We start from the raw sequence: 18,688 nt of genomic DNA, 5'->3' as shown, positions 1-18,688 counted from the left end.
GCCGGAACATATTCACATTAAAAAATAGAAGCTTTTAATCTTGTTGCTCTAGCGTTATTTGAAAATTTGGACAAGTCAGCACTTGATACTGACATTTCTCTTGCACTTTTCCGATGTAGTAAAAGAAATATTTCTTTTATATGAACTATACACTCCACACGGTAAATTATCTTCGTAAACAATTTTAGAACTTAAAGCACTATTCAATTTCACTAGTAATGAGTTCTCAATTTTGAACATTTGTTTTTTTTTTACCAAGGCGTAATAAACAAGTTTTATGTCTATTGTTATCGTGAGTAGCTACATGATCTTTAGTAAATGTGCACTGCATTTTATATATAGACGTTCAATACTACACTAGTAACAACTACACATTTGCACTATTTTTATACTGCTCAATATTTGATGTTATATAATAATTATAAGCTCAGCATAGTAGTATTTACATTAGATAAATGTGCGTATGTATATAGACTATACGTCCAGTAGAATTACTTAGAACGATGGAAATCTATACCGGCATGAAAGGTAAATAAAACTAGTTGATGTCTGAAGGCTTACCTGTATGACATTTTCGAATGGTCCAAAAAACGTAGATATGCGTAAATTTATGTTGTATACATATTTAGCATGTGTATTTGCATTTTGTTATAATACTTTTTTATATCAATGTAAATGCAGTTTAGACAAAATTTTTTTTATATTTTAAAAATTTTTAATATAAAAAATCGGCACTATCTACAATTTTCCTGTTTGCATTTTTCGCTTTAAAAACATCGTAGAGTCATTCTATGGAACAATTTCTGAAAGGACAGAACATTTGGTTTCGTGAGCGTTCAGGCCACCCGTGTATTATTTTGCAGTGAGTCAGAGGAACTTTGGGTCGAAAGCCGTTGCAGAAGGTTTTGCATTTTAAACTGCAGCCACAGTTTGACTACAAACACTAATAAATAAGCCTTAAACTATAGCTCTTATAGTGAATCGAATACTTTTTGCATATAACATACAGTTAAGAGAGCAACTGAACGCGTCGATTAAAGACTGTGTAAAGAAGGAGTGAACGTGGTTGTTTGCTACAACGTGATATCTCGAACAATATTCAATAGATTCGCTAGACTCTTTAGAAATTAAATAATAAGCCCAAAGTGGTCATATTTTAATAATAGGTCATATTTTAATAATAGGTCATATTTTAATAATAGGTCATATTTTAATAATAGGTCATATTTTAATAATAGGTCATATTTTAATAATAATAATAAGTAACGGGGTGTGTATTCCGTTTAATTAATTTATCCGCGTAATCGTATCAAGAAGCGCGCGTAATTACCTATGTTAAATACGAAAATTAGAGACCAGGAGGGAACGGGTATCAGTCAACCAACTATCTACAAACACGGAAAGAACACTTCGAAAATACTGTTAATATCACATATGAGAACTTTTATTATCTCTTAATATTACATCGCATTCGGTCCGCGTGTTTATGTTTACATGCTGCGCGCACGACAACATGCAGTGTCGGATCGCTCGCCGCTCTTTGTTTGCCGAGATGTTACATGTACGCTTTTTGTCGAATCGAGGGATCAGTCGTATAGCAATTATATCGCGACGGCGAAATTAAGCTGGCCAGCTTACCTTTTATTGCAGTCGTACGAAGAACGAAAGAAACGGTTCGCACTCTCGTTGCGGGAAAGTCTGTCCTTTTTTACGAGGAAGCTCGCGTTTTCGGTTTCGCCCTCGCTGGCGAAACTCCTCACACGCGCACTCTCACACGCGTTTTACAGGTAGGCGAAGGCACCGCTGTCGCAACTCCGACTCGGCACTCCGGGAGAGCTCGGGAAACGTCTAGAGTCTAGGTAGCGCAGCTCTGCAATCGGGTTCTACTCCTCGACTTTTGGCTCGTGTATCGGTAGCTGCTTCAGCACTTGGACTAAACGTGTCGATGGCTGATCCTTCACTTGCGGCTCTCCGTATCGGTAGTTAATCCTGCACTGGTTCATTTTCAATCGCGCGCGTTCCGTCTTGTCGCGTGCCGAATTCCCTGATTACATTTTTTGTCTACCGGTAGGTGCTGCCCCCGCAGGCAGCCACTAGGTTAGGCTATTAGCGCTAATTCGACGTTTACCGTCACATAAGAAAATAGATAATTTTGTTTATTAATGAAAACAAAAAATAATAAAAATTGTATATTCATAATTTAGTAAAATTAACTAAATAAATATTTTATTTTTGTTTCCACTGGAAGAAGTTTTGAAAATTACAATTTACTTTTTTGGATTGTTTGCAATTGAATAAATTATACAAGTGTACAATTAATATATACGTTTATATGTATGCATATTACATAGCCCGATGTGAAACTTGCTCATTAGATGAGAATAGTTATTTCCGGTCGATTTTTAGTCGCTGAATTTAAATCTGACCTTAGAATTACTCTGTCACATCAACTTTTTTAAATATCCGAATCTAAAAATGCAAAAATGCTTTTTTTCGCTGTTTTTGAAGTACAGTAACATCTTGAATAATTTTTTTTTTTGGAAAAACTGAGTACGCTATCTGAAACGAGCACTCTTCCCCTATAAAATCCTTTTTTTAAGTTTGGAATATCTTTTTTTCTGTCCAAGATATCGTCATTTGAAGGTTACTGTTATATTAAATTCGTTAAAGCCTGAAAATAGAGTGAGTCAATAAAAAAATCGATATAACGTATTTTATTGTCATTTGGATCACCGAAGCTATACCCAATATCAAATCTGTACTATAACCATAGAATACCCTGATAATCTAGCCTAAAAATTCGAAAATACCTATTACGGATCCACATGAAACGTTTTTTCTACAGATATAAAGCTAGTGTAGATGATTGAAATAGTATTTTTTATAGGACAAAGCATTACTGGACACCTTGAAATACTTAACCGATATCCAGTGATACCGTAGGCATTTGAGCAGACGTCGGTTCAACGATGAACACTTTAACCTAAAGCGGTGTAAGAGTCTCTCATAACCCAATTTCCTTGACCCAGGAACCCAGTAATCTGCTGGTTTTTAACCTCCGACCCTCTCAACCCAATTCCCTTAACCCTCAAGCCCGGTAACCTGCTGACTTTAGATTGTTATCTGGTCTCGAGAAGTTTTTGGAGAAAATGGGATTGTATTTTGATAGATAGAAGCATATTTATATACTTTTCCAGTCTGATAGGGATATAACTCCCATAAGAGCCCATGGTAAAAAGTGAATTTTTTTTTACAATAATTGAAAAGCTAAATGGACAATTGAAAAACTAAATAAACACAAAATAAAATTTCATATCGTGTAGAACTTCATAGAAATTTTCAGTAGACAAATAATTGTTATCGTTCTAATTTATTTTTATAAATTCTTGTATTTCAAGTGTTTATTTTAAGATATAAGAATATGTACATATTTTTAAAACGATTTTAATTATAAAATCTCCTTCTATTTTTAAAATTACTGTTTTAAAAAAAGTATTATTAATAAAATATTTTGTTTATTTTAAAACAAACTCTCTTTAATAAAATAAAGGTAGTAAACAGTATAATATTCTATTATTAATAATATAATATTCAATTAATAAATAAAAAAGAAAATTCATTTTTCTAAAATCTCAAATTGAAAAGTTAACATTAGAAACATTTACTATTAAATTATGTGTTTTACCGATGCTGAGATGTATTTATCAAATTCGTGGATGGGTTATTGCCAGGAAAAAATTGGTTGTTACATATATACTTTTGAACATAGACACATGTATTTAATTATGCGTGACGGTTCAAGAACGTATTTCATTCTAGTTATCGAGCTAATATAATAAAGACTAAATTTAACAACTTTCCAATCAACATATTGATAACGGATTGATTTATACTTACCATTACTATCTCAAACTACATCAGCAAACAGATGCTCCATATTTATAATGCTATGAATAATATGAATATATGCTATAATAATATGAACAGACAATTAGACACGATTAAATTAAAACATTGATCTTATACTTTCTTAAATTATACTTTCAATTTCAGGGTGTAATGGTGGGCATGGGACAGAAAGATAGTTATGTTGGAGACGAAGCTCAGAGCAAAAGAGGAATTTTAACACTGAAATATCCAATCGAACATGGAATTATCACTAATTGGGATGACATGGAAAAGATTTGGCATCATACATTTTATAATGAATTACGTGTAGCTCCTGAGGAGCACCCTGTTTTATTGACTGAAGCTCCACTTAATCCTAAAGCTAATCGAGAAAAAATGACACAAATCATGTTTGAAACCTTCAATAGCCCAGCTATGTATGTCGCTATTCAAGCGGTTCTTTCTCTGTATGCTTCTGGTCGTACCACTGGTATTGTACTGGATTCTGGAGATGGAGTTTCTCACACTGTACCAATTTACGAAGGATACGCTTTGCCTCATGCAATTCTTCGTTTGGATTTAGCAGGTCGCGACTTAACTGACTATTTGATGAAAATTTTGACTGAAAGAGGTTATTCATTCACAACAACAGCTGAACGAGAAATCGTGCGAGATATTAAAGAAAAACTTTGCTACGTAGCTTTGGACTTTGAGCAGGAAATGGCAACAGCAGCCGCAAGTACTTCACTTGAAAAAAGTTATGAATTACCAGATGGTCAAGTTATTACTATTGGAAATGAAAGATTTCGATGTCCAGAAGCTTTATTTCAACCATCATTCTTAGGCATGGAATCTTGCGGAATTCATGAAACTGTTTATAATTCAATTATGAAATGCGATGTCGATATTCGCAAAGATTTGTATGCCAATACAGTACTATCCGGAGGTACGACTATGTACCCAGGTATTGCGGATAGAATGCAAAAGGAAATAACAGCACTAGCTCCATCAACTATCAAAATCAAGATCATAGCTCCTCCTGAAAGGAAATATTCAGTTTGGATTGGTGGTTCAATTTTAGCTTCGTTATCCACTTTCCAACAAATGTGGATTTCAAAACAAGAATATGATGAATCTGGTCCTGGAATCGTGCATCGCAAATGCTTTTAAAATGTATTGATCATAACTATTATTTTTATTTTGTGATGCTCTACGAAGAACCTCTAATATGATATTTATTTAACTCTTTCAAGAAATGTCCATTTTCCTGTTTTTTTCTTATCCCCGCACATGCGTGCACATACACACACATACACACACACACATATCTATATGCAACATTTATCATTACAAGTAAAATCTGTTGAAAAAATTCAATCACAATTATAGTTGTATCGTTTCAAATATTTCATACAATGAATAATTTATTCATATTTTTGTAAATACTTTGTGTTTTGTATCCCGATAGTAAATTACTATGTAATAAAATGGTCTATTATTATTGAATTTATTTTTTTTTTATTATAACCTTTATCGAATATAAGAAATTTTTATTCAGGTTAACGCTAGACGTCACTTTGTTAGTACATTTCTAATATCCTTCAAAAAAGACTTCTAAAAAATGTGTTATCTCAAAAGTATTATATGCAAATTCAGAACTTATTATTAATAATATTCTGATTGTATTAAAAATATATTTTCATTAAATGCAATATCTGGTTATATACTAAGTTTTTTTGTACAAGAGCTAATTGTGTGAAAATCAAAATAATAAGTTAATAAATTTGAAGAATTGAGTGCATGGGTGATTGTCTATAAATGTCACTGTATAAATTGGTTAATGAAAAATTAAGATATTATTATAAAAAAATGTTATGATGCGATACCAAGCTCAAATGATATTTCAGTATAAAAATGTAGCGTAATCTGTTGATAAACATACGAGGGTCTCGCAACAGAAATCATTTGTGCGCATGAGTTTCACTACCTTTACTGTTACTGTAATGTCAACACCAAAGGTACTTAGGTACAAAGATCAAATTAGAATCTTAATATGCGATCAGTGGTCTCTCTCTTTTCGCTTTATCCCCTTTCTTAAAAGAATTCGGTAAGTGCAATCGTTTGTTAACATTTCAGTGAGCAATGAAAATTTTTTGATCAAAACGATATATTTATTGCTAAAAAACGCAATAAACCAATTTGTTTTTTAAATATCACACTCACTACATTTATCCGTCATTGATCTTTGTCCTGTCTTCGTATGCAGTAATAACCTGAATATTTCAAGTTGATCCCTTACTTTATTTATATATTCGTGCACGTTTTCAGCCAAGGACAAGCATATACACAGCAGCATTTTCAAAATTAAGCAGCAAATCGAGGCAATGGTTAATGTCGCACCATGTGCTATTTAATTAATGCAGTTAAAAAAATAACCGATATAATATACTTAAGTTTACCTTAATTAATACAATGGGTGATAAGTATAGTGATAAGAGCAGGTTACTTCCTCGATGAGTGATATAATGGCGGGTAAATTCAAAGGAAAGAAGATATGCGTAAATAATAATGACACTAACTTAAATTGGTAACTCTATTTTAATGTCAATATAAGGAAGATAAAATGTTTCTTTTTCAATACAACAATAAGAATAACATATTACAATAATTAGATCTTGCACCGAGTTTACAAAACAAAAGTCAATATACCAGAGCTTAAATAACCAGAGCAGTAGATTAGGAGTCGCGGTCGTAAGTTATACGAGGTGTGATCAAAAAGTAAGGTGAATTTTGAAATTTAGCGGGCTACGTCCGATCGATCTTCGACTTTTTTATTTGGTTATGTCGGTACACTCGACTAGAACATACGTTCCAAATTTCAGCTTTGTAGTATGTTTGGTTTGTTTGTGAGAGGCATCAAGGTTAGAAGTGTTTTGCGTGCTCCACGATTTGCTGCTGTCTAAAAACATGGATCAAAGAGTTTGCATTAAATTTTGTGTGAAAAATGGAATCAAATGTTCCAAAACACTTGAAATGCTGAAAGTGGCATACGGTGAGTCTACTTTAAGCCAAAAAAATGTTTACAAGTGGTATAAACTCTTCCAAGAAGGCCGAGAAGACACCGACGACGAACCTCGTTCTGGACGCCCCAGCACATCAACAACTGATGAGAATGTTGAAGAAGTGAAGAAAATAGTGTTGGGAAATCGTAGAATTACCATTAGAGAAATTGCTGATGATATTGGCATCTCATTTGGTTCGTGCCAATTAATTTTGACGAGTGTTTTAGACATGAGACGTGTGTCAGCGAAGTTTGTTCCAAAATTGCTCAATTTCGACCAAAAGAAACGTCGCATGAGCATCGCCCAAGAGCTACTGAATGACGTCAACGATGATCCAGATTTACTCAACAGGGTTATAACAGGTGACGAAACATGGGTATACGGTTATGACGTCGAGACTAAGACTCAATCGTCCCAGTGGAGGCATTCTGGATCACCAAGACCAAAAAAAGCACGCCAAATTCGATCAAATGTAAAGGTTTTGCTTACAGTTTTCTTTGACTGCAGGGGCGTGGTGCATCATGAGTTCTTGCCACAGGGTAGAACAGTAAATAAGGAATATTACCTGCAAGTTATGCGCAATTTGCGCGAAGCAATCCGCCAGAAACGTCCGAATTTGTGGAAAAATAAAAATTGGCTTTTGCACCATGATAACGCCCCTGCTCACACATCGTTGCTTGTGCGTGAATTTGTGGCTAAAACCAACACAGTAACGATGCCACAGGCACCGTATTCCCCAGATCTGGCCCCCTGTGACTTCTTCTTGTTCCCAAAACTGAAGAGGCTCATGAAAGGACGGCGTTTTGCCACGATTGAGGAGATAAAGACGGCATCGAAGGATGAACTAAACAAGATCACAAAAAATGATTTTTTGAAATGCTTTGAGGATTGGAAAAAGCGTTGGCACAAGTGCATTATATCCGAGGGGGATTACTTTGAAGGAGATAAAATAAAAATTGATGAATAAATAAATATTTTTTGAGAAAAATAAAAATTCACCTTACTTTTTGATCACACCTCGTATGTGAGTAGATATGAATATAAATACATTAATATGGCCATTTCGGGTGCTAGCAAAAGCATTTCTATTATTCTTCTATTTTATCGCGCCACATATTGATGTTTCTAATCGAGGTGTCGAAAGTCTGGATTATGGTATTTATTCAAAAAGATTTAAACTTAATTAACCTGTTAACCGAGGAAATCCCTTTCTAATTACGCAACATATAACGGGCGCGTCCTTTTCCAAGACGTGTATGAATGACGTATTACCATAGTAGTAGTAAAATATACGTCCCGCCTGTTCTAGGGCGCAATATAAATATCGAGGACGTATTCATATGTCCTACCCGTACTCGGTATTGTTTACTTTTGACGTATTAATACGTCCCACTCGGTTAACAGGTTAATGCAATATTGCGAAAATCATGTAAGTTAAATGATTATATCCTTTTTTTTACAGTTTTCTCAAGACTTATTCTCTACGTGCTCATATATACGATAATACAGTAATTATAATGGAAATTATAACAAGATGGGGATCACTTGATATGCTTCCCTATTTATTATTTAGTATTACATTCGAGTTATTAAGTTAATAATAATCTAGACAAACTAATTCGAATCTAGTGGATAAGGCTCACTTTACGTTTAACTTATGAAGATGTTGGTAACAACTGTTGTTTAGTTAATTTAGAGAAAATGTAGATTGTTTCTGTAAACTGTTTCATGGAAGACCAACAATGGAGATATATAAAGCTCAGGTCATGCGTTTACAATAAAGAATTGAATAAATAAAATAGAAAGTAACAGTAAAAGTACAAGCGCCTAATTATCGAACTGGCGTGTAAATGGAGCTCTGAATTCGAACTACCTGTAAATGCGTATGCAGGGATTTATATAGTATTTATATTAAGCATATCATCTTCATGATTCGGAAATATTATCATTTTGAAAGTATTGCGTGATTGGTACATTGTGTTTCTTTTCCAACATAAATCGATGCAAGTTTTTATTTCTTGCAAACGCACACATAAATTTGATTTTTTTAGAAGTTAAATAATGTTCATATGTAAATCTTTTATAATTCAGTTTCCTCACATAAATCGTTATAGTACTAACGTAAGTGAAAGAAGGAGAGAGAGAGAGAGAGAGAGAGAGAGAGAGAGAGAGAGAGAGAGAGAGAGAGAGAGAGAGAGAGAGAGAGAGAGAACGCTTTTCGAATACAATGCGCATAGAAAAAAGGATAGCAAGAGTATTCTTCCAGCACTACAAAACTAGAGAAAAATAGTCAGATAGAGGAAAAGAGAGAGAGAGACAGAAAGAGAGAAACGCACGGTAGGTCAGTGAAAGATCGAGTGTGTGTTGATGCGGACAGGCGAAGAAGAATAGAGAAAGACTTCTCCTACAAGTAAAGCAATTGACTGATATAATTATAGCTATGGAGACCTACGGTTATAGCACCGGGTACACGTATATATTCCAGTCGTTGCTCGTGCTTCCTAATTTTTGGGTCAGATAACTCTAAAAAAGCGTTGTAGTATTTTCAACTTTTTTGGCAATTTTATTCTCTATGACAGAGGATAGCAGTGACTGTTTCCAGTGATAGACAGTGCGTGTATGAAAAGTTTATAAGTACTTACTCGCTGCTTAGTTCTTTTTCTCTGTCTCTCTCTGTCTGTCTCTCTCTCTCTCTCTCTCTCTCTCTCTCTCTCTCTAGAAAAGTAGAACTTGAAGCTGATACAGTTGCTCTGTAATTTTCTAAGATGGATTAGACTTGAATGTTTAACATTCATATTATTGGCAGTATATTGTATATTGCTAAAATAAATTTTTCCTATTATTTCTTATTCTACGAGGTGTGTTCAAAAAGTAACGAGAATTTTTTAATTTCGCGGGTTTGGAGAGTCCGCTTGTATAAAATTTTTTTTTATTATGTTGGTACACATGCCCCTGAAGTACGATAAAATTTTCAGCAATATTCATTGCTTACTTTTTAAGTGGCAGCCGCTAACGTTAGACGTGTTTTTCGAGCTCGGCGATTTTCGTTTGTGAATAAAAATGGATCAAAGAATTTGTATTAAATTTTGCGTAAAAAATGAAATAAAGTGTAGTAAAGTTTGTCAAATGTTAACAAAGGCATATAGTGAGTCTGCTATGAGTAAAGCAAGGATTTATGAGTGGTATAAGCGTTTCCAAGATGGCCACGAAAACGTTGAAGATGACGAACGACCCGGACGCCCAAGCACATCAACAACCGATGAAAACGTGAAAAAAGTGAAAGAAATGGTTATGAACGATCGCCGAATCACAATCAGAGAAGTCGCTGATGATGTTGGCATATCAGTTGGCTCATGCCATCAAATTTTTTCGAATGTTTTGGGTATGAAACGTGTGGCAGCAAAATTCGTTCCAAAATTGTTGAATTTCGAACAAAAACAGCGGCGAATGGAAGTTGCTCAGGAGTCGCTAAATGAAGTCAATAACGATGCAGAACTACTAAAACGTGTTATAATAGGTGACGAAACATGGGTTTATGGATATGATGTCGAAACTAAGGCTCAATCGTCCCAGTGGAGGCTTCTGGATCGCCAAGACCGAAAAAGGCTCGATAAGTACGGTCGAATGTGAAGGTTATGCTCACTGTGTTCTTCGATTTTAATGGCATAGTGCATTATGAATTCTTGCCACAAGGTCAAACAATCAATAAGCAAGTTCAACGTCGTTTGCGTGAAGCAATCCGAAAAAAACGCCCGGATTTGTGGCAAAACAATTCATGGCTTTTGCACCACGATAATGCGCCTGCTCACACTTCATTGCTTGTTCGTGAATTTTTGGCCAAAAATGAAACTGTAACAATGCCTCAGAATCCATATTCGCCAGATATGGCTCCATGTGACTTTTTTCTATTTCCAAAAATAAAGAGAATATTAAAAGGCCGTCGTTTTACAAGCATAGATGACATTAAAAGCGAATCGCTGAAAGAGCTAAAAGCTATTACAAAGATCGAGTTTCAAAAGTGTTTCGAGGATTGGAAAAAGCGTTGGCATAAGTGTATTGTATCCGAAGGGGACTACTTTGAAGGCGACAACATTAATGTAGATGAATAAATAAATATTTTTTTCATAAAACGAAAATTCTCGTTATTTTTTGAACACACCTCGTACAATTGTTATAGTAGTTCAGCAATCTGTTCTGACAGATGACGTCAGAGTACGGGGGATCTGGTGGCTATATCAGGATACGATGATGGGCTGCTGACGATAAAATTATAACGAATATTAATTTCGCAATTGATTTAAGACAAATTTAATTAGTAGTACTATCATTGATCAAACCTGTTGAAAATAAAACGTAATTTGAAGTTCTATCATCTTTACAAAGTTGTACACGGGTTTGGTATCGTTATTCATTATTTTATTGATTAAACAACAGTCAGTCTGATCCTATTAAATCAGTTCCATTGTCATACTTAGTTTTTGTAATTTCTAAATAAAACCACGTCTATGCACATTCCAGACTATGACGATCAATTTTTGAGGGGTAGGTTTCAGATTTTCTTGAAACTTGGTCTACATGTTGCCTATATCATAGTTTACTTAAGTATAGATTATTATATCGTTATAATAATTATATCAAAAATGATAAACAAGTGAAAATTTTAATAAAAAATTTTTTTAAATTTATATCTCCGCAACCATTTAAGTTATCGAAACAAATTTTTTTAAATTACGCGTTAAAGGGTGTACTTTGAAGATATTAAACGAACAATACTTTAATATCAATTTTTCCAAACGTTATTAACATTTTTTTTAAATAATTGGCCATATTTTAAAAAGTATTATTTTTATTGAAAAATTCTTTTTTTTATTGAATTCCTTGACATTTTTTCTTTAAGAATCCTTTTTAAAACTCACTAGAACATCATAGCGCGCTTCGCGCGCTCAATCCTAATGACATACAGTACCGGCCATTAATTTTGGATGGGGAATCCATTTTTTGCTCTGACTTCTCACGCGCATATCTTCTTCAATATTTGTCGGAAATTTTTTTTTAAAATATTATTGGAAAGTACTCCTTAAAAGCTTCCTTTTTGTGTTATTAAATATTTTTTTATGCCGTTTTTGAGACTGTGAGACCCTTAAGCAATTTTACAATTTTTACAATTTTTTGATTTTTGTTCAACCAGCTACAGTTTTTTTAGTAATAAAGTTGGAAAAAAACGGAAAGCAGATATGGAAAGTACTTGCGAAATGCCATATGCAAGTATTTTTCAAAAAAATTTTAAGTCATTTTGTTTTAAGTTATAATTAGAGAAAGCTATAGGTTTATTTCTCTAACATAACAATCGATCATGAGAACTCCGACGCTTGAGTACACGTAATGTTTGTTTACGTTTTCAACTCCTGTCTTTGGTTTCGAGGTACTAAAGGTGAAAATGCTCGATATGTTTATATCACACATCAGTTGAAAATGGGTTTCCAGCGGGTGAGGACATTGAGAGAAGAGCAATCTCAAATTCGAAATTTACGAAAATTAGGTGTTTCTTTCCATGCAATTGCAAAAAAATTACGCGTCCCTTACTATCGAGTGTGCAAAGTGTTGTCGAAAAGATCAAGAAAACGTGAAACCAAACAAGACAAACTCAAAACTAGTGCTTTATCGAAAAAAGAAAAGCGTGCACAAGCTGTAGCTTTACGAAATGAAGATTTATCATATTCTGAAATTTCAAAAAAACTTGGGATGTCATATGGCTCAGTATACAGAGCATGTCAAAGATACCGAGATTTCAAAAATAATGCTGATCGCCCACGCAAAGGACAGCCTCGAAAAACGTCAAGCAAAGAAGACGAGTTCATTGTTGTATCGAGTAAACGTGATAGAAGAGTAACTGCTCCTGAAATAACAGCAAATATTAATGCATCGAAGAATAAACCAGTTAGTTTAACAACAGTGAAACGCCGCTTACACGAAGCAAACTTAAACGGACGCATTGCTGCTAAGAAGCCTCTCCTTCGACCGATTAATCGTAAAAAACGTCTTGCATGGGCAAAAGAACATGTAGATTGGACAATCGAAGATTGGAAAAAAGTTTTGTGGACAGACGAATCAAAATTCGAGTTATTTGGCAGCAAACGTCAACAGTACGTACGGCGTAGACCTGGCGAACGGTTTTCTAAACAGTGTCTTATACCGACAGTCAAGCACGGTGGAGGAAGTATTATGGTGTGGGGTTGTTTTGCGTGTAATCAAGTGGGAGATTTGAAGAAAATAGAAGGTATTATGGATAAGAAAATGTATCACAGCATCTTGCAGCGACACGCTATCCCGTCTGCATTACGTTTAATTGGTGATGGGTTCCATTTTCAAGAAGATAACGATCCCAAACACTCTTCAAAACTGTGTAGAAATTATTTAAGTAAAAAAGAAGAGAATGGAGTATTAAAAAGAATGATATGGCCTCCTCAGTCGCCAGACTTAAATCCAATTGAATTATTGTGGGACGAGCTAGATAGACGAATACGGAAAAAGCAGAAAGCAAAACAAAACCTTTCCGAATTATGGAATGCCCTTGAAAGCAGCTGGAACTCTCTTGACCGTACTGTGCTTGAAAAATTAGTGTTAAGAATGCCAAGAATCTGTAAAGCTGTGATTAAAGCCAAAGGAGAATTTTTCGACGAATCAAAAGTTTAATATTTTTTTTTGTTTGCTTGTAAATATATAATTTATTGTTCTATTATTGAGTCTAGTTTCATATTTTTGTTGAATGTTCAAAGATTTCTAAGAGTTGTGATTTCATTGTATATTTTGTTGTGCAAACTATATTTAAAATGTAATTATATACGTACCATACGACATTGATTACGTTAATCCAAATGTTATAATGCTAAAATTATAATTTTAATAAATATGCTTGAAACAAAAATGTTTTTTTTTATTTAATACTCCGTAATAAAAAAAAGGCAGCGATTGACTTGTCGTAGTAAAAATTTAACAACAAAAAGACTTAAAATTTTTTTGAAAAATACTTGCATATGGCATTTCGCAAGTACTTTTCATATCTGCTTTCCGTTTTTTTCCAACTTTATTACTAAAAAAACTGTAGCTGGTTGAACAAAAATCAAAAAATTGTAAAAATTGTAAAATTGCTTAAGGGTCTCACAGTCTCAAAAACGGCATAAAAAATAATTAATAACACAAAAAGGAAGCTTTTAAGGAGTACTTTCCAATAATATTTTTAAAAAAAATTTCCGACAAATATTGAAGAAGATATGCGCGTGAGAAGTCAGAGCAAAAAATGGATTCCCCATCCAAAATTAATGGACGGTACTGTATGAACATACATTATATATACTTGTATATAATAAAAATAAAAATTGGTAAAATATATTGAAATATTAATGATACAATTCTTTATAAACATAATTTTTAACTAAGGAATCACGTCTTTGATTACCTAGATAAATTTTTAATGAATCCCACGATCTCACTCTAGACATGGCAACATAAAGCTGACCATGATTAAAAACATCTCTGCGAAGATCAATACCAATTTTATCCAATTCGATTGAGAAATACAATGTTATTGCGCTTGTCACTTGTCAATATTTTACATTTTAATAAATGATTAGAAAAATCAAGTACTTGTAATTTTGTTCCATTACATAATCCTTCACTTGTCCATCTATATAAAAGCAAGTAGAACCAATAATTACATTATTTGAACCAATAATTATTTGAACATGTTGCTTTAAGAATGTTATCAACTATTTTTTTTTGTTCATCATTTAATTTTTCATATTGTTGATTACCAATTTGTAATCGATGACTTCCAATATCATCTTCAGACATTGAATCTTTAAGTGTTTCCCATAATTTTTCTGGATAAATAGGTTGACAGTGAATCAGTATAAGAACAAATAGATGTCTGAGGCGTTTTGGCATCATCCAAGACACTGTTTCTCTCATGGCTTTACTCCATTCATTGTCATCTTCAATAATTCCTAACGCCAGACATGCTGCTGTAAAAGATGGATATAAAACATTATTTACTGTTTTTAGATCATCGAAACTGGTAGCTCCTTTTACATGTAGTAATGGAATAGTTCTAATTGTGTTGGGCTTATTGAAAACATGCGACCTATACAATTAAAATGCCTTTTTCTAGTTACACACGATGAAGTAAGTTGACTATTAACTTTTGTTTTCTTGTATGTATAATATTTTTGAATTTCTGTATAATAATATTGTGGTGCTGTTTTATTATTTGCATTTAAAATAAAATAATTAAATAATATACTACTGGAATTATTTAAACTTGATAATAATGATGCATCATCTTCATTCTGCATAATTATGACTGTTTGTTCATTAGGCAAATGTACTGGTAATCTTATAACGGTGTGACTTTTATCTTGCAATGTTTTACTGAAAATTCAATAACATGCTTCTACAGGACCGACATAACGGGTTTCAATAAAATTATGGCATTCATCGTGTTCGATAATATTACTATTCTCTGCTTGTCCAATGACAACTGTAGCGGCGTCGTGACCTTTATATATATATATTTGTATAAATATTTAATAGCTGTAATACTTGAAACAATTTCCACGTTAATATGGCAATCGAAAATAAGTGATAATTCAGCACAATATGGAACTACCCATCTATTATCAATTGTATACCCATTAGAACCTTCATAAACAGATTCGGTATTTGTTCGACGATAATGTGGATAACTATCTTTATCTATAGTAGTATGTGGTTGAAATTCCTTAGGAAAAGTTTTTGAATATTTGCCTTCTTTCATGCACTAGTCACCGCAAGGTCCATGAATCATGTTTCTTATAACGATATCAAATAAACGTGGATGTTGTAATTTTATTGGTATTTCAGCTGATATAAATTTATCAATTATATCGGTTGTAGTAATTTCGTAGCCTTGCTCTAATGTAATCAATAAATGCATGTAAGGTAATCCTCTTCTCTGAAATTCAATTACATCTACGTAAGATGTAACTTTTCCGAAGAATTTTTTTTTACGGAAATGTTAAGCAAATTATCTTTTTTCAAATCAAATACTCTGGCTACTAAATCAGGCCTGTTAGCGGTTTGTTGACTTAACAATAAGTTTTCAGATATTTCTGGCCAATTTGCGTTATATGTCATTGTGAGAAAAATATCAGATTTTCCTGTCTCATTTACAATAGCCATAGCATCTTGGTAACATTGTTGCATATACCTGGGCGAGCCTGTAAATGATGAAGGAAGAATTATAGTTTTATCTACACCTCCATTAACATCATTTGCATAATTCCTCATGTGATCGTGTAAACCTTTCTACGTATCAGCTCGTATTTCTTTTTGATGATTCTTGCAATATTCAATCCTATCTCTTTCAATTTTTACATAACTATTTACGACCCATTGTTGGAACTGTCTACGTCCTCTTATAATAGAATTGAATTCATTTTCTCTAATAGCTACTCGATATTTTGTATAATCTAAACGTGTAATCCGACGATTCTGATTTTGGCAATGCATATCCTCATGCCCAACGCGCGTACCATATGGGTAAAATAAAGGATAAATCCATGGTTCTACATTAGGATCCATAGAACTAACAAACTCTAAGATTTTTGTATTTTTATTTCTTATTGTGATATATGATTCAGGTATATCACCATCAGCAGTTGTTGAAAATATTGCAGCAACTTCATTCACTCGTTGAAAGTTATATCTACGTACGTCTTGTCCAGATTTTATTGAAAATAACAACTGTAATTTTGAAAACGATGTATCATTTCTGATATCTGCAAGTAATTGTTGTACGCGTATTTCTTCTTTTATCATTTCATAAGATTTCGCATAAATACTCGTATTATTATTACGAATTATACAATCTAAAGTTGACATTAAATCATAATCTGTAAGTGGATTTTGATGAATTCGATAATCGACAGCTTCGTTTTGATCAATTGTAAAAAGACCATACGACGGATTTTCACCATCGCTTGGATAAAGAGCTGTATTCATTTGATAATATATTTGTCCATGAATTTTGAAACAGTATGGACTTGATCTACGGGTTTGAAAATTGACTAAATTAGCATTGAATTAAGCGAAAGATAAAGAATTATTGTAATCACGTATACGCCCACACAGCATGAAATGTTGCTGCAAGGTTTCTGCAATATTTCATGAAATGTTTGAAACTTTTTTGAAATGTTTCATTGCAATATTTCTAAAACATTGTTATGTCCGCGAAATTTTGGCTGCTGCAATGTTTTCTGATATATTTTGGCAAGGTTTCAAGGAACATTGCAGCAACTTTTCCTGCAATATTTCTGTGCGTTAGTTGCACGGACATAGAAATATTTCTGAAATATTTTAATGAAATAATTAAGAAATATTTTCTAAAATATTTCATAAATTCTTCAAGAAACGTTGCAGCAACTTTGTCCGTAACATAGCTTTGCTTGCACGGATACTTACATATTTCAATGAAATAATTTACAAATGTTTTCAGTAACATTTCGTCCGTATTTCAAGAAACGTTACAGCAACTTTACCCGCAATATTTCTGTGGCTTTTCTTGCACGGATATTGAAATATTTCAATGAAATAATTTACAAATGTTTTCTGTAACTTGTGACGGTAAACGTCTTATTAGCGCTAACGGCCCAACCGTGCGGCTGCCCGCGAGGGCAGCACCTACCAGCTGGGGAAAATGTGACGAGGTAATTCGGCGCGCGACGGGACGGAACGCGCGCGTATGGAAATGAGGCAGTGCAGGATTAACTACCGATTCGGAGAGCCACAAGTGAAGGATTAGCCATCGACGCGCTTAGCCGAACGTGCAGAATCAGCTACCGATACGTTAGCCGAAGAATCGAGGAAGAGCACCCAATCGTCAAGCTGTACGAAAGAAATTGTCGTTGTCCACGAGCCGTCCCGAGTGTCGACACGAGCTGACCCGGACCTACAGGAGCCGTGCTGCAGCCTGAAGGAGCTGAGTGCGTGCAAGCGTGCGAGAGTGTGCGAGTGAGGAGTTTCGCCATCGAGGGCGAAACCAAAACACGCGAGTTACCTCGACGCGATAAAGACAGACTTTGCCGCGACCGGAGTGCGAATTGGTTCTTCAGGTCTTCGTACGACTGCTAAAAAATAAAGCTGTCCAGCTTAATTTCGTGGTCGCGATATAATTGCTACACGACTAATACCTCGATTCGACAAAAAGCGTGCATGTAACATCTCGGCAAACAAAGAGCGGCGAGCGATCCGATACTGCATGTTGTTGTCGTGCGCGCGGCATGTAAACATAAACACACGGGCCGAATGCGATGTAATATTAAGAGATAATAAAAGTTCTCGTATGTGATATTAACAGTATTTTCGAAGTGTTCTTTCCGTGTTTGTAGATAGTTGGTTGACTGACACCTGTTCCCTCCTGCTCTCCGATTTTCGTGTCTGACATAGGTAATTACGCGCGCCTTTCAGTACGATCGCGCGAATAAATTAATTAAACGGTATTCACCCCGTTACAAACTTTTCATACATTTTTCAAGAAATGTTGCAGAAACTTTGTCCGCAACATTTCTATGGCTTTGCTTGCACGGATACTTACATATTTCAATGAACTAATTTACTAATGTTTTCAGTAACATTTCGTTCGTATTTCAAGAAACGTTGCAGCAACTTTGCCCGCAATATTTCTGTGGCTTTTCTTGCATGGA

At 34.1% G+C, this 18,688-nt stretch overlaps 1 protein-coding gene across 1 annotated transcript in view; it reads left to right on the top strand.

Moving 5' to 3' along the window:
- Nucleotides 1–5,375, top strand: part of LOC131675532 (actin, muscle) — an 81,323-nt gene extending 75,948 nt beyond the window's left edge. The window contains exon 3 of the mRNA XM_058954546.1: nucleotides 4,054–5,375. Coding sequence (XP_058810529.1) covers nucleotides 4,054–5,058 — 1,005 coding nt within the window. The 3' untranslated portion in view covers nucleotides 5,059–5,375. The remainder of the gene's footprint in view (nucleotides 1–4,053) is intronic.
- Nucleotides 5,376–18,688: the final 13,313 nt, after the last annotated feature.

This window comes from Phymastichus coffea, unplaced genomic scaffold (assembly GCF_024137745.1).
Source record: "Phymastichus coffea isolate CEN01 unplaced genomic scaffold, Cenicafe_Pcof_1.1 PCOF00024, whole genome shotgun sequence".
Lineage (NCBI taxonomy): Eukaryota > Metazoa > Arthropoda > Insecta > Hymenoptera > Eulophidae > Phymastichus > Phymastichus coffea.
The sequence above is the reverse complement of the archived record's forward strand: the minus strand, read 5'-3'. Positions and strand labels throughout refer to the sequence as shown.